The 13,836-nt window shown below is 43.4% G+C and overlaps 1 protein-coding gene across 1 annotated transcript in view; it reads right to left on the bottom strand.

Annotated features, from left to right (window-relative positions):
- Window positions 1-9,583, bottom strand: part of frem3 (Fras1 related extracellular matrix 3) — a 30,548-nt gene extending 20,965 nt beyond the window's left edge. Inside the window, exons 1-2 of the mRNA XM_053418783.1 lie at window positions 4,414-9,583; window positions 3,832-3,921 (exon numbers count right to left, since the gene is read on the bottom strand). Of these exons, the coding sequence (XP_053274758.1) occupies window positions 3,832-3,921; window positions 4,414-9,442 (5,119 nt within the window). The 5' untranslated portion in view covers window positions 9,443-9,583. The remainder of the gene's footprint in view (window positions 1-3,831; window positions 3,922-4,413) is intronic.
- Between the last annotated feature and the right edge of the window lie 4,253 nt (window positions 9,584-13,836).

The raw sequence follows: 13,836 nt of genomic DNA, 5'->3' as shown, positions 1-13,836 counted from the left end.
ATCTGACGTAGTGCACTGGTTTTGAGTCTTAGAAACCTACAGGTGTCCTGACACGTCTGAACATTTGGGTTTCTTCTCTTAGCCTGTGGCTCACTGGCCCATGTCACATGAATGAGGATATATGTAACCTCTGTACCCTCTTGTAAAAGAAAATATATTGCCTGAGTATCCCATACTTTGAAGGGCCCTTTGGGGTTTCTGACCTGTTCACTTGCAAACAGATTAGTGCTTTTGCCATAGAAATTCCCAGCAGACAGCGAGAATGACCCGAGTGGAACAACAGTTTGTGTTTGAGGTCACCGCCACATCATTCCTGCAGGGTAAAGTTTGTTATTCTAAGTATTTTACAAGAATTCACAAGTAAAGTACTGTAAATCACAAAGAAGAGGCCAAAACTAAAATATTATTGGATACATTAATACCTATATAATCACTACTTTATTGGGCTTTTTTCATTATGGTTATCAAACAAAGAAAATAACAATTAGTATAATTAAAATAACAATTCAGGATAGAGACATCAAACTCCTTCACCTACTTCTGCAGCTTTCCCACTTTCCAGATGTTAATTAATAACATCTAAATCTGTAAATTGTAGCTTTTAGCCGCTCACCGTATACATGGATTCATGTATTGCACACTGAGTACCCAGGTAGTTTGATTTAGTTATTCTTACAATAAAAAATGTGTTAGTTGTTGCATATTTCAGCTGTGGAGGATTTATGCGGCTCTGACACGTTTGTGCATAGAGGTGAGAAGCTGAGCGACCTGCTGATGTGTCCTGACTCGATAAGAGCAGACTTTCTCCTCAAGAGTTTGGCATTCCACCGCTGACCAGCAGGTTCCGTCCACGCCAAGACGTCCCACAGCTGAACTTCCACTCCTGACCTTTTTACTGAGACACACACTAGTTCCACACCTCAGCTGTTCCTGGCCACACACACGCTGTTCCTACTTCACACATGGCTCCTCAAGGTCTCTGATTAAGGTCTTTATGTCCTTTACATACATGCATGCTGCCAACATTTGAGCCTGAAAGACTCCAAGCCAACATGCGCCATTAGGATATGTTAATGACTGTGTGTGTATGTGTGTGTGTATGTGTGTGTGTGTGTGTTATTCACCCACTAAAGAAGCATCAGTGCAATACAAGTAGCGGCAGGTACCTTTCAAAGACCCTCAAGCAGCTGCCCGTAAGGGTTTCATCACACAAAGTAACACTCAAGCAGTCTTTGACATTACGACTTATTTAGCTAAATTGTTTTACAACACTATGACTTGGAAACCCAGCGATTAAACTTAATTTTTGGGTAATAAACAAATGTTAACAACGGAGGTTAACAGCTCGTTACATCATTGTGGTCGGTTCCCATTTAGGAAGTATTCTCCCTGTTTTGAATATTTGCAGTTGAATTTCTGTTTCTGTCATTCTATCAGAATGATTTACTCGGCCAATGAGGTTAGCTTTTCACCTGCGTTTGTCTGTCAGTTAGCTGGATTATGCAAAAACTACTGGATTGAATACTGCAAAACTAGTTGGAAGGTTGGAGTATGGCTCAAAGAAGAACTCAAATTACTAAAACTAAAATTTTGGTGTGGATACGGATCAGGGGTGGATCCAGGATTTTATTTGATCACCTTATTTATCACTGAAAGGTATATAGATTGTTAGATAGAACAAAAAATCCTAAGAGAGACCTGACCGAAGACTTAGCCTCTATCTATTTTCATTTCAAACCTCAAAGTTGTGAATTGTGTTTTCATTCTGTGGAGTCAAATTATAAGCCCATGAAAAGCTTTGCTAACAGAGGCCAGTTTAAGGGGAAAGTCTTCACTGCAAATCTCTCCTGACACAGAGTTTTCTTTCCGTCACAAACAGCTCACCTACTTAGATTTATCACCAGATAGGCTGACCATCCACATGCTCTCCAGCTACATGCCCCTACACGTCCTGGATAACACCCCCCAGACCACCCCCCAGACCAACCCCTCCTCCGGCAGTCACCTCTTCAACATCAGTGATTCACCGGTCGGCTCACCTCCTTTATCTCTTATCTGATCTCTTTACCAGATGTTTGTGTGAATACCGATGGAAACGTGGTGTGCTGAGGGTTCACCCCCACCATTATGTGCAATGACATGTGTGTACGCTATTAATTACATAAATATACAGTGGTGTGAGGCCCTGTCTGTGCCCTATACATGTGAACTGTGGTCATGCAGAAACATGGGTTTTGTTCCATGTCCCGGCCTGCACCACTGCACCTGGTTCAGCTGAGTTGGATGGAAGCTTAGACAAAGTGGGAAAGCAAACAAAAAAACAGCGCTGAGCTAATTGAAGCCCTTGTTCCCTTCCTGTGGTTAAACCTCCACTTAGAGACAGACGTGCCAACCACATTCGCTTCAGGCAGATTTATAGGAAACGTTTCTTAATAAGGATAAGCTGAAAAGAAATATCATTAACAACATTGGTGAAGAGTATAGATGCTAATAATGCCATGATGTCTATTTCATGCAATGTTAGAGCTGCTGACGCCTATTAGAATTATCACCTCCCTCACTAACAGTCTGGGGAAACAGATAATTAGTAGGTGTTCACTCGAGGCTAATATGAGGCTTCACTTTGCCGACAAAAAGACGGTAATTTGGCAAAAGCTCACGTAATCGTTGTCCAGCCTTCTCAATGGGACTGAACACGACCCTCAATGCAGCATAATTACAGACTAAACTTTCCCTCCTCCACCGACTGCAGTTACACATTTTGCATTTTGGAACTGACGCTGACGTAGCAAAAGGCTACTTCTACCTTTTCTTGCTTTGCATTTGCTTTATTTGTAATACTGCTTTAATGAATCTATGTAATAGGTTGTAAACAGTCTGAAGAGCTCATACATTGTACTGTAACCCATCAGCGTGTCTGATCCACGCACGTCTGCTTTATTTAAGAGAATTCTAAAGATAAATGTAACAGCTAATATTTTTACAGCCACCAGATTCCCATGTAATACCTGTGGATACAATTTTATAAGTGATGCTCAAATGACATATGGCCATAAAGAAACACTATCTTCTGTAAAATCTCAAGAGTAACTGAAAACCCGAGAGTATCAATGGACCGTTCAAGTAAGCTGAGAAAGATGGACGGATCTAATTCAAAATGTGGATGACCATGTTAAACGTTTTAAAACAGACTGAAAATCTGAATCTCTTCCTTAAAATACCTTTGATCTTTTAAGGATAAAGTATGATTCACAAAATATTGTTCATTTTCACCTTTTGCACATGTACTGATATTTATGCAGCCAAACCAAAAGATGTGTTTTTGTTTTCAGAGACTTATTCCAAGAAGACATTTTAAACTAAATATCTGATCATGCATTCCTCTACCCATTTCACAGTGTCACTTCAAACAGATGATGAAAGAGCTCATTTGAAAGCTCTGTGAAGCACCCTGAGGGAATGGCCCCTATTGTTCATTGACAATAAAGTTTGGAGAATGAGGTATAGTCCCACCTCTGTCACTTTTACCTACCAACACTCAGGGTTTGGCTTAAGTCTCCGTTGACCCCTGTCCTTTAAACCTGCTAGCCTTTCCAATGAGGCGAAAAGAGATGGCGGCTCTGTACTGGGTGTCAGTCATGGCCAACTGCCTTAAGTCTTTGTGATGCAAACACTTGGGAGGTTGACAGAGAGCAGGAAGTTTCAATTTTAAGAAGCCATTAAAATAGACGGACAAAGTCCGGGGACAGCCTTGAGGCAAATGGATCCTCTGTAATGGGCCCCGGTTTGGTGTCAGTGTTCACTAGTATGACATTTTTAAAGGGTTCCTACCGTTGTCCTCAACCGTGAAGTAGAAGATATCACTTGTAGCGTTGCTCTTATCCAGCAGCACGTAACAGATCTTCATGTCATTGATATCAGCTGTTGGCATGACAGAAGGAGAAAATATGGAGTGGCAGCTGGAAACAGTATGGTGAGATAACTGTGACGACTAAGACACTTTAACAAGGTTTTAGTTACAACCCGCAGGCTGCAAAGAAATATAGGTCACAGAGGACGTGTGATACAAAACATTCAGAATTGGGTAAGGGAAAGTGGAAAGTCAAAAACATATATTACAGCATTATTATCTATAGTTAATATTATGATTATTATTAACAATTATGCACCGATAATGAGAAATTGATCCTATATATCCATACATCAGTATTATATTGAATTATTATTGCAAACACACATATGTATATATACTAAAATTGTAAGATGCTCTGTAGATGTGAGGGGGAACTGCACTAATGAGCTAATAAATGAGAAAACCGTATATTCAATCTAGGGTTATCTAGGGTTAATATCAAAATATCGATCGATGTTCAAAACTCTGTTGAAAGATTAAAATGTGTTCTATTGTCTTACCTTGTGTGAAGGTCTTGATGCTGTCATTGCCCTGGGCAGTGTTCATGATGAAGCCGTGTAGAGGAGCCTCAGACACACTGTATTTCAGGACCCTGTTGGCGCTGTCGCGGTCCTCTGATCGAAGGGCCTTGCTGGTTATCACAAAGCCCACATGGCCAGTTTGCATGACCTTCAGTGAGGCCGCAGCCTTATTGACCACAATCTGGGGCACACCATTGTCCACTGTGTTGATGTAAATGGTCATCGTCTGGGGTTTGCGTGTTTCGTACACGGTGTCAGGAAAGACGTAGAAATCTGTGTGTGTTCCGTCGGTGACCGTGAAGGAGAAGCTGTCCTCGTTGGTCTCAGTGCCGTCGTGCTTGTAGCTGATCAGGTTCTCATTTAGGTCCTGCTTGGTAAAGGCTGTGATTGGTTGCGTTTTGTTGAAAAGCAGCTGCCCGTGCACTGGCAACTGGGTGACTATGAAGCGTAACTGGTTATCAGGTGTGTCCCGATCCTCGGCTGTCAACTCAAATGGCGTGACGAGTTTGGTTTCTCCCTCCTCCACAACCAGCCTGTTTATAGTCAGGACAGGTTTCTTGTTATCTACATCAGTGATGGACACTCTGAAGGTTCGGAACACAGGATTGTAACCGTCTGTTACCTCGAACTCAAAGCTGTCCATTTTCATCTCATCATCAGAGGTGTGGATGTAGTAGATCTTGTTGCCCGCAAGCTGCAGTTGGGTGAAGGTGGAGATGGGAACACCCGGTAGGTCGGTGCACTCTAAGTGGCCTCTGCTTGGCGCTCTTGTGATGCTAAAGCTGAGATATTCATCAGGACTGTTGATGTCAGTGGTGCTGAGGAGGTCAGTGGTGAGTGTGACTCTCCCCCCTTCCTTGAGAGTCACGCCTTTGTTGATTACATCTGGGAAGACCATGTCAATGCTTCCGATGTTGATGTAAAAGTAACGATCGATGAGGGGATTGATTCCATCTGTGACGTCAAATTTCAACAGGTCTCGGATTCCCTCCTGGCCGGTGTGTACATATTGAATGAGCTGCTTGTCGATTTCATTCTGTGTGAAATTCATCCCCAGCGTGATGTTACCTAAAACATCACCAAACTTGCTGATCCGTTGGAGGTAGCCTTGTCCAGGGCCGTACCGCACAATATACATGAGGTCTTTGTCCTCAGAGTCGAGATCTGTGGCCTTTAAAACCCTGTTGCTGATGACTTTTGTCTCTCCGATCTCCACTTCAAGGCCGTCGTTTATAGCCATCCTGGGCGTCTCATCGTCAACAGGAATAACCATGATAAGAACTGTTTTTTCCACTGTGTGTGTCCCATCTGAGAGTCTGATTTCAAAGCTGTCCTCTTTGGTCTCAGAGTCATCATGTTCGTAGACAATGTTGGATGCCTCTTTGATTTGTTCCAAGTTGAATGTTTCCACAGGGATGGTGCCAGTGCTGAGCTGCTGAACTATTGTACCATGTTGGGGGTTTTTGATGATCTCAAAGTACAGTTCATCCCCAGGGATGTCAGCATCAGCTGCATTCAGAATTGGTGTATCAATTACGAGGCTCATGCCCTCCATTACCACAAACTCCCGAATGAAAATTTCCGGCTTCTCGTCATTGGCTGGCATGATGACAATGGGGAAGAAATGGCGTTCGGAGAAATTAATACCATCTGAACAACGAAAGGTGAAACGATCTTCGACCGGTTCAACACCTTTGTGGATGCTTTGGACATAGTGAATATGACCTTGGGCGACATCTTTAATGCTGAATGCTGTGATAGCTGTCCCTGCTCTGGTTTTCTCTGAGCCCGCGGCTGGGGCGATGTTTTCCACGTAACCAGATGTCGGTTGGACGATGATGGTGCACAGGATATCGTCGTTTTCTGTGTCAATATCTTCAGCTTGGATGTGGTCCAGGGTGATGACATTTTTCTCTCCCTCAGCAACAACAAACTGCTCTATGACACTAACAATAGGTGGAATGCTGTCAACAGGAAGGATGGTGACGTATACTGTCACACCTTGGACGTTGTTGCCTCCAACGACCCACTGATCGGACATATCAGACAGAGTGAGGTTGAAGGAGTCGTACTCTCTGACCGGACCGATTTCACCGGATGTGTGAGCATACACCACCACACCATTAATGATGTCCTCCTGGGTGAATCTCTCAGCTGGTGCACCGTTGACCAGGATTTCACCCAGCCTGGGAGGTTCCTCAACAATAAAAGTAAGCATGAAGTCATCTGTGTCTTCGTCACGGCCCTGAATCACGTTGCTTGTAATTTCTGTTGCTCCATTCTCCAGGACATCGATGGCGGCACCGAGCAGGCCGGCTGGGAGCATAATCGTGGGGGTCTCGTCATCGACGGGCTCGATGGTGATCTTAATGATGATTGGTACCTCATGGAAACCATCACTTACATCAAGCTTGATAAGATCACTCACAGACTCTTCTCCCCCATGGATATAAGCTAGACGGCTATTTGCAATATCTTCAAGAACAAATGTTTCACCGTTTGACATGTCGATCCCAAAATACTGCAGCTGCCCGTACCGAGGAATCTGGGTCACAGTAAAGACGATATTTTCATCATCTGTATCTGTGTCGGTGGCATGCAGCTCCTTCCTAGTGATCATATATGTACTTCTTTCCATAACAGTAAACCCTGTGTTGGTGATAACTGGTGGTTTGTTGTCTACAGGCTGCAAGAAAATGGTGAATAGTCCATCTACTGTGTTACCTGCTGTGTCTTCCACAATGAATGTGAACTGAGCCACTTTTGGAGTGATGCCCAGCTCCTGGTCTGGAGGCCTGTAAGCTACTTTATGGTGATTAACCTGGGCCTGTGTGAACTCTGTAATTAAAGTGTCAGGACTATCAGTCAGTACGATCTCGCCCAAGGGGGCCGGATTGTTCTCATCTGTGTCGGTTGGGGGCTTGATGATAGTATACTTGAGGTCCCTGTCATCTGAATCCAAATCAGTGTAGCACAAGAATTTCTTGTTGAAGTGTGTCAACTCATACTCCTGAACTGTAATGTGAAGGGTGGTGCCTGGGAAAAGCTCTGGGGGGAGGTCATCAACAGGGTGGATTTTGATGGTGAACATGTGCTCGCCTGACTGATTAGGAGGGTCATTATCATCTTGGACCCTGAACACAAACTGATCGATCACAGTGGTGGTGCTGTGGGGTCCGATGTGACGATAGAACAGCTTTCCGTCAAGAATATCCTGCTGAAACCACTCAGTTACCACCTGCTCAAACATCTCATCTGTTTCACTGAACTTCCAGGTAGACGGATCGGATGGAGGCTCGACTTGTCTCAGCAGCAGCTCCCCGACAGTGGAGTAAGGAGCCTCCATGACAAACTTAATGGTGGAGTCTTCTGAATCGATATCTGATGCGCTCAGAATGAACGGAGAGATCTGCATGACTTCGTTCTTGAAAAGCACCACACCGGTGTTAGCGTTGATAATCGGGGGCTCATCATCAGTGGGAGCAATAGTGATAGGGAACAAAAACTCAACTTCATTAGTGCCATCAGTCATTCTAAAAATAATGTTGTCGCTGTAGGTGTCGCTCCCGTCGTGTTGGTACACCACGATGCCGGCGTCTAGGTCGGCGGGTGTGAAGAATTTCCTGCGACTACCAAGCATGGTCAGCTCTCCGTGCTTTAAGCCATCAACAACAGTAATTGTCACGTCTTCTAGGTTGTCCTCATCACTGATCTCTAAATTCTGGGAGCTGGAGAGCGCCCGGGACTGCCCTTCAAACAATAGCTGCCCTGTATTTTTGGTTGCTACAGGAGCCAGTGTATTCATAGGCTTCACCACAATCATAAAAGCAAATGTATCAGACACGGTACCATCAGTGTCAACAATTTCAAACTCAAGCTGGAAAATCCTTTCCACCTCCGAGTCCTCCGAGGGGGGCTTGTAGGCTATTTTAAGATCTTTGATGTCTCTCTGATAGAAGGAGGTTATAGGCAGGTTCTGGTCATCTGTGCTGATGATGTAACCCTGCTCAGGGCTCAGATATGAAGTAATATTGAAGATTAAATCATCAGGGTCAGATTCGACATCTTCAGCAGCCAGCATGTCACTTGTAATAGCTGTCATCACAAACTGATCAACCTCCATCATCATCATGGCTACAAAGCTGGGTTTAGGAGCGCTGTTCTCTGCACCCTCTCTGATTCTAACCATCATTTGGAAATGTTCTTGCATTATAGTGTTGCCGTCATTATCTTGCAGCTCCACCATCATTGGAATATAGTCTCTGTTTGGTGACTTTGTTTTAGCTGTGTGCTTGTAGCGAAGGCCTTGTTTCACAAACTCATCACAGTCAATCAATTGGCCGTTGTTGGGGTTATTCAAAAGAGTGCCATACCTGGGGAGACCTCCAGCGCCGACCAGAGCGGTGATCTTACACTGCGTGACACCGTCCTCAAAGGAAAACTCCAGACCCTTTTTGTCAATGGGGTTGCTGTCACCGTTGAACTTTTCGACATTGATAGGCATATTCCTGGTGAGGATCTCAAGCTGCTGGAAAACCACCTCCACTTCCAGCATGAAGGGGATGATCACTGTGTCCGTCTGAGAGTCATAACGCAGCTGCAGCTTCACACGGTCCTTGCTGGGGCTCCGAGATCCAAAATGTGTGTACTTCACCTCATCTGGTCCAAATGAGCAGGGGAACTTCTTGGGGGTCAGCATCCCAGGTTGCTGGGCCAGTGGGTCATTGTCCAAAACTGTGATGTGGCAGCGGTCGCCGGGCTGCACTACTGTTACCAGGTCGCTCACAGGGTCTAGATATACAGACCTTCCAAAAGGCACCCTGATCCCGTTGTTAGCGATGATGATGTTGTCTTCATTAAGTCCTGATCTCTGGCGATAGAGGTGAGCATGGTCAAAAGGTTCAGCCTTTGCTGCGGCAAAACAGAAGCCAAAAGAAAATATCACAAGCAGGCATCTAAAAAATGCCCACTTTTTACAAAGTTGGGAACTTTGCAGACAACCAGCCATGTCCACTGCTAGTTGCCTTGCAACTTTTCCACAAGTCAGCAGCTTCTGTCTAATAATTTTGGCCTTGGAGTTTGTCCCCTCTGTCTCTCTCTCTCTCTCTCTGGTCCTGTGTGTGTGGCCACACAGAGACACAAGTGTGGTGAAGGCTGCAGGGCTGTGCAGGTAATAATGAAACAGTAGACAGTGACAGGCACAGACTCCTCCCTCTGTCAGCACAGGGAGGGAGCGTCCTGCCCCCATGGCTAATTTAAGAAAGATCATTGGATAAGACTGTGAAAGTGCTCCCCCCAGCCAACACTCGCCCTTCTCCCCTTGTCTCAGTGAAAAAAAACTATCAGTGTTAAAAAAAAAGTCAGAGGAGAAACCAATATAACCTTATTGAGTGGAATCAGCTCATTCAGAAACACTGTCTCTCCAAGGTTGAGCAAATTTTACGTTTTATTAAGTTTTATTAATGTGATATAGATTTGTTATTTATATAGTCTTTTCATTTTATTTATAAAGTACTAAAAAACTATTACCACTGATTCTTTCTTTAGCTTTTAAAAGGACATTACTGTGCACATGATCATTTTACTGTAAGTTAAGGGTTTTTGCTTTATTCAACCCATTGCATTTAAAATTGAAGAAATTAAGAGAAGAAATGAGGTTCATCTTGATAAAGTTTTAGTTTTACAAGTGGTTTAAAAGTCTCTTTGTCGGCTCTACACTCTTATGTATCATCACTGACCTGTGTGATTTCACACACTGATGTAACTGCATAATTTAGCCTCTTACAGCTGTCAGTCAATAGGTGAAATGTAGAAATGTAATTATTCATTAATAATATCATAAACTTCTTTTATTCATTGTTACAAAGATGGTCAAGAAAGAATCTAGATTAAATATATATATGTACATTTTACAACATTCTTCCTTGGCTCTAACTTAAAAAACCAGTCGTTACAATTCACAAAATTTGCAAACTCTGTCAACAACAAAATGAGAGACACACAAGAACTGTGTGAAATGATCATCCAGTAGCTTTCGTTTTTAGTTCAGGGGTCGGAGCGGCTGTGAGGTGGCGTCAGAGGGACGCCCCGGCACCGGAGGGACCAGTGGTCCTGCAGTGAGGGACAATGACCTGGCATCAGCTGGCAGGACAGGTGTGTGAACACTGTTTGGTCCCTCACACACACAAACACAGAGAAAACACAACACAGCCAAAATACTGCCCAGGTGCTTAGTGTTGTCAAATAAGGGCTTTTAAAGACGCGGCGGGTTTATCTACATGAGTTACTGCACAGCTGTGATTGAGTCATACAGCTTCCGATGGGAAACCCCTCTTTATTAATACTGGAAGTGCACGACTTAAGATTTTGACGTGTAATGTTGTGATTCATTCTAACAACCCTTTAAGTTTCTCTGGTGGAGGTTAAATGTCTATAAATTATATTCATGTTGTGGTTTTTCGGCGGCGAAACAGTCAAAGCTCGGCACAGAGACGTCGGACCGTCACAGTGGCCGCGGTGAGAATGTGAGAATGTGTACTCAGTGTGTTGCACAAGGTCAAGTTAAGATAAAAATACCTAGTAGCCTTTTATGGATCATCTTTTGAGTCGGGCCTGACACTCGATGAAGTGATCTGTGTGCATTGCTCAAACATTTTTACACAGTTCCCTCGCTCTCTCTCTTGGAATTTATGACGTTTTAACATTTTACAATCAATTATGTAACGATGGAACATCCCTGTGAAGAAGGACTGATCTTTTACTTAACTACATTTTTTAAATAGACAAATACATATTTAGGTTTATCATGACAAGCACTCAGTAAAGATCAATAAATCTCTTTGATTCAAGGTTTTAAATCTGTAATGACACCTTTAAGCTACTGATGAATTAAACTTATTTTCAACGCTAACTGTGACTATTTAAGTTATCCCTGCTGTAAACGTTCCTCTCTTTACTGGACACGATAATTTGTTTAGGACAACACTGTGAACCGCTCGGTAACCTTCCCTTATGAGTGTGGGCCAAATAGCAGACATGCCATTTGCATCCAGGCATTCTGTATCACACTTTTCATTGCATCCTCTAAATAAATCTTGCCCTCCTCACTTGACCAGCCAAGAATAAAAAGGGGACACACCACCACCAGCAGCAGCAGCAATGGGGGAGTCACTATAGAAACAAACCCTGCACTCTTTTTATACTCTGTTATTCTTGGATTTCACTCACATCGCTCTCAGGGTGTGTCCGGCAAAATATCGAGAGGCAAGAATTCACAACAGATTCTGATATTCTTTCTTTGGTGGTGAAACATGAGAAATGAAACGTCCTCCTCAGCCAACATACTGTAGAAGTTTGGCTTTGAGCTGCAATGTGACATTCAAATAGACATTAACTTGACTTTGTCCAATTTAGAAATGGAAGACACAACATGCCTTTAGCGAGCGCCTAAGGTAAACCGAGAGAGACGCTGGGTGGAGGCCAGTGCCGCTGCATGTGATCGACTCCTCATCCGGGGGGGGGGCGGCTCACGATGACAGCAGCCGCTAATGACCTCATGATAGATGGAAAACAAAGCCGGCGCGGATCCCATCCCTGTATCCTCAGCAGGGAGGACGGGGTTTGCTCTCTTTCCTCTCGGTGCAGTTGTTCCGTCCGTCAAGATGAAAGCGGGTTCAGATCTCCATCGCTCTCCAACACTGTTAAGCTCTTCAGAAACTTGTTTTCTTTAAATAACACAGACGGGAAAGATCTGAAGCAAACACCTGTGCTTTCCTTTTCTTTTTAATCACACGTTTTGTCATATTGGGTCATGTTTTCATCACGTCAGTATTGCGGCTATGTGTCATTTCAACCATGCTCCAGGGACTCAAGGGGAATGTAGAGATTCTTATTCTTGATGGTGCAGCAACTTTGATCATACTGTTATAATACAAGGCAATAAGTGACACTCTAATTTGAAAAAATCATACAAATTGAACTAAAATTACATTTTGGCTGTAGAACCGAGAGAAGAAAATAGCATATGAAGATAGATTATAAACTAGAACGGCCAAAGTGTAACTCATACCTCTGTCAAGGCTAAATAATTCAAATAAAAGCCACACAAAATTACACAGATACATAGATATCAGTCCCCTAAATATGCCAAATTATTCCCTGCGAAAAAAGAAATGTTCCCGATATGTTAAAGAATGTGATAAGAAAATTCCTGGATGTGCCCCTTTGTCCAGATTTGCACCAAAAAAACCATCTTGGGTCATTACCCTTCATTCCACCAAGTTCAGAGGACATCTGTTGAGTAATTTTTTATTTTCCTGTTGACAAAATGGAAATGTGCAGAGGGAATATTCTGCTGTAATCGTGACACTTGGGTTGAGTTGGTGTCACAAACAGTTCAGGAAATCTGTCTTAATAAACTTAAATCATTACAACATTCCCCAGTGTAGTTCTGGAGATCATTCTTCTCATTCCGAGCACGTCCTTAACGTTTATCACTCCAGAAGATCTCAACCTTTTAGACCACTGTCAAACATCTGTCCAGCTGGTCAAGATTTAAAGAGTCGGCCTTAGTGTTTTAATCATGGGTTTGTGGCACATGAATTATCTGTAGTTATTTGTAATTATATAAGATCAGCTAATTTTGTTTTATTTCAGGTTGCCTTGTTAAATCTGGCTATAGGGACAACGATGAAAAACCTTGGGTCATAATTTGTTTGTATATTAATGAGCACTGCACCTATCAGATGAAGAAACACATAAAGTTCAAAGCTCTTTTACGATACAGATGTGAATCTGACTAAGATTACTTGATTAAATAAAGGTTACGAAGAAAAAAAAATTAAAGGATCAACAGGTGAATGTGTGAAGTGGCTCAGGAAAGCAGCTCCGATAGATTCTTTGAAATCGAGCTTTGACATCAGAGAGGTCGCTCACCCCCCATAAACTCCTTGTCTCCTTAGAATAGCCAAAGAAGATTGGGCCTACATTTTCTTTTGCTCGCGCGCTACTTGCTAGCATCCTAATCATCCGGCCTGTTGTAAATATACACAGTGTATAAATAGAGGATCTTGAGACCTGAGACATTTGGATCCAGTTCCGGGGAGGAAGAGGTTTGTGTTCTGCTGCACTGGGTGGTTTGGTGCAGGGTGTCCATGACTGTGGTCAGGTTTGACCGGGGACGAGCACAAATTTTAGAACCGCTCCTGCCATCACTGCTGCGCCACGGCTCAGTGCAACATTTCATCCGCTTAATGGTGGATTAAAGCATCCTGCGGGCAGATTGATATAGGCCCGACGCTCTCACTCGTCTTTAAAGGAGAGCAGAAGCCCATGGAAACAGGATGGATATACATAGCAGCTGGAGCCGCCCCAAACACTGGGCAACACACCACTGTAGATGGA

This window comes from Pleuronectes platessa, chromosome 3 (genome assembly GCF_947347685.1).
Source record: "Pleuronectes platessa chromosome 3, fPlePla1.1, whole genome shotgun sequence".
NCBI classification, from domain to species: domain Eukaryota; kingdom Metazoa; phylum Chordata; class Actinopteri; order Pleuronectiformes; family Pleuronectidae; genus Pleuronectes; species Pleuronectes platessa.
Note: the sequence above shows the minus strand (reverse complement) of the source record. Positions and strands in the feature narration are given on the sequence as shown.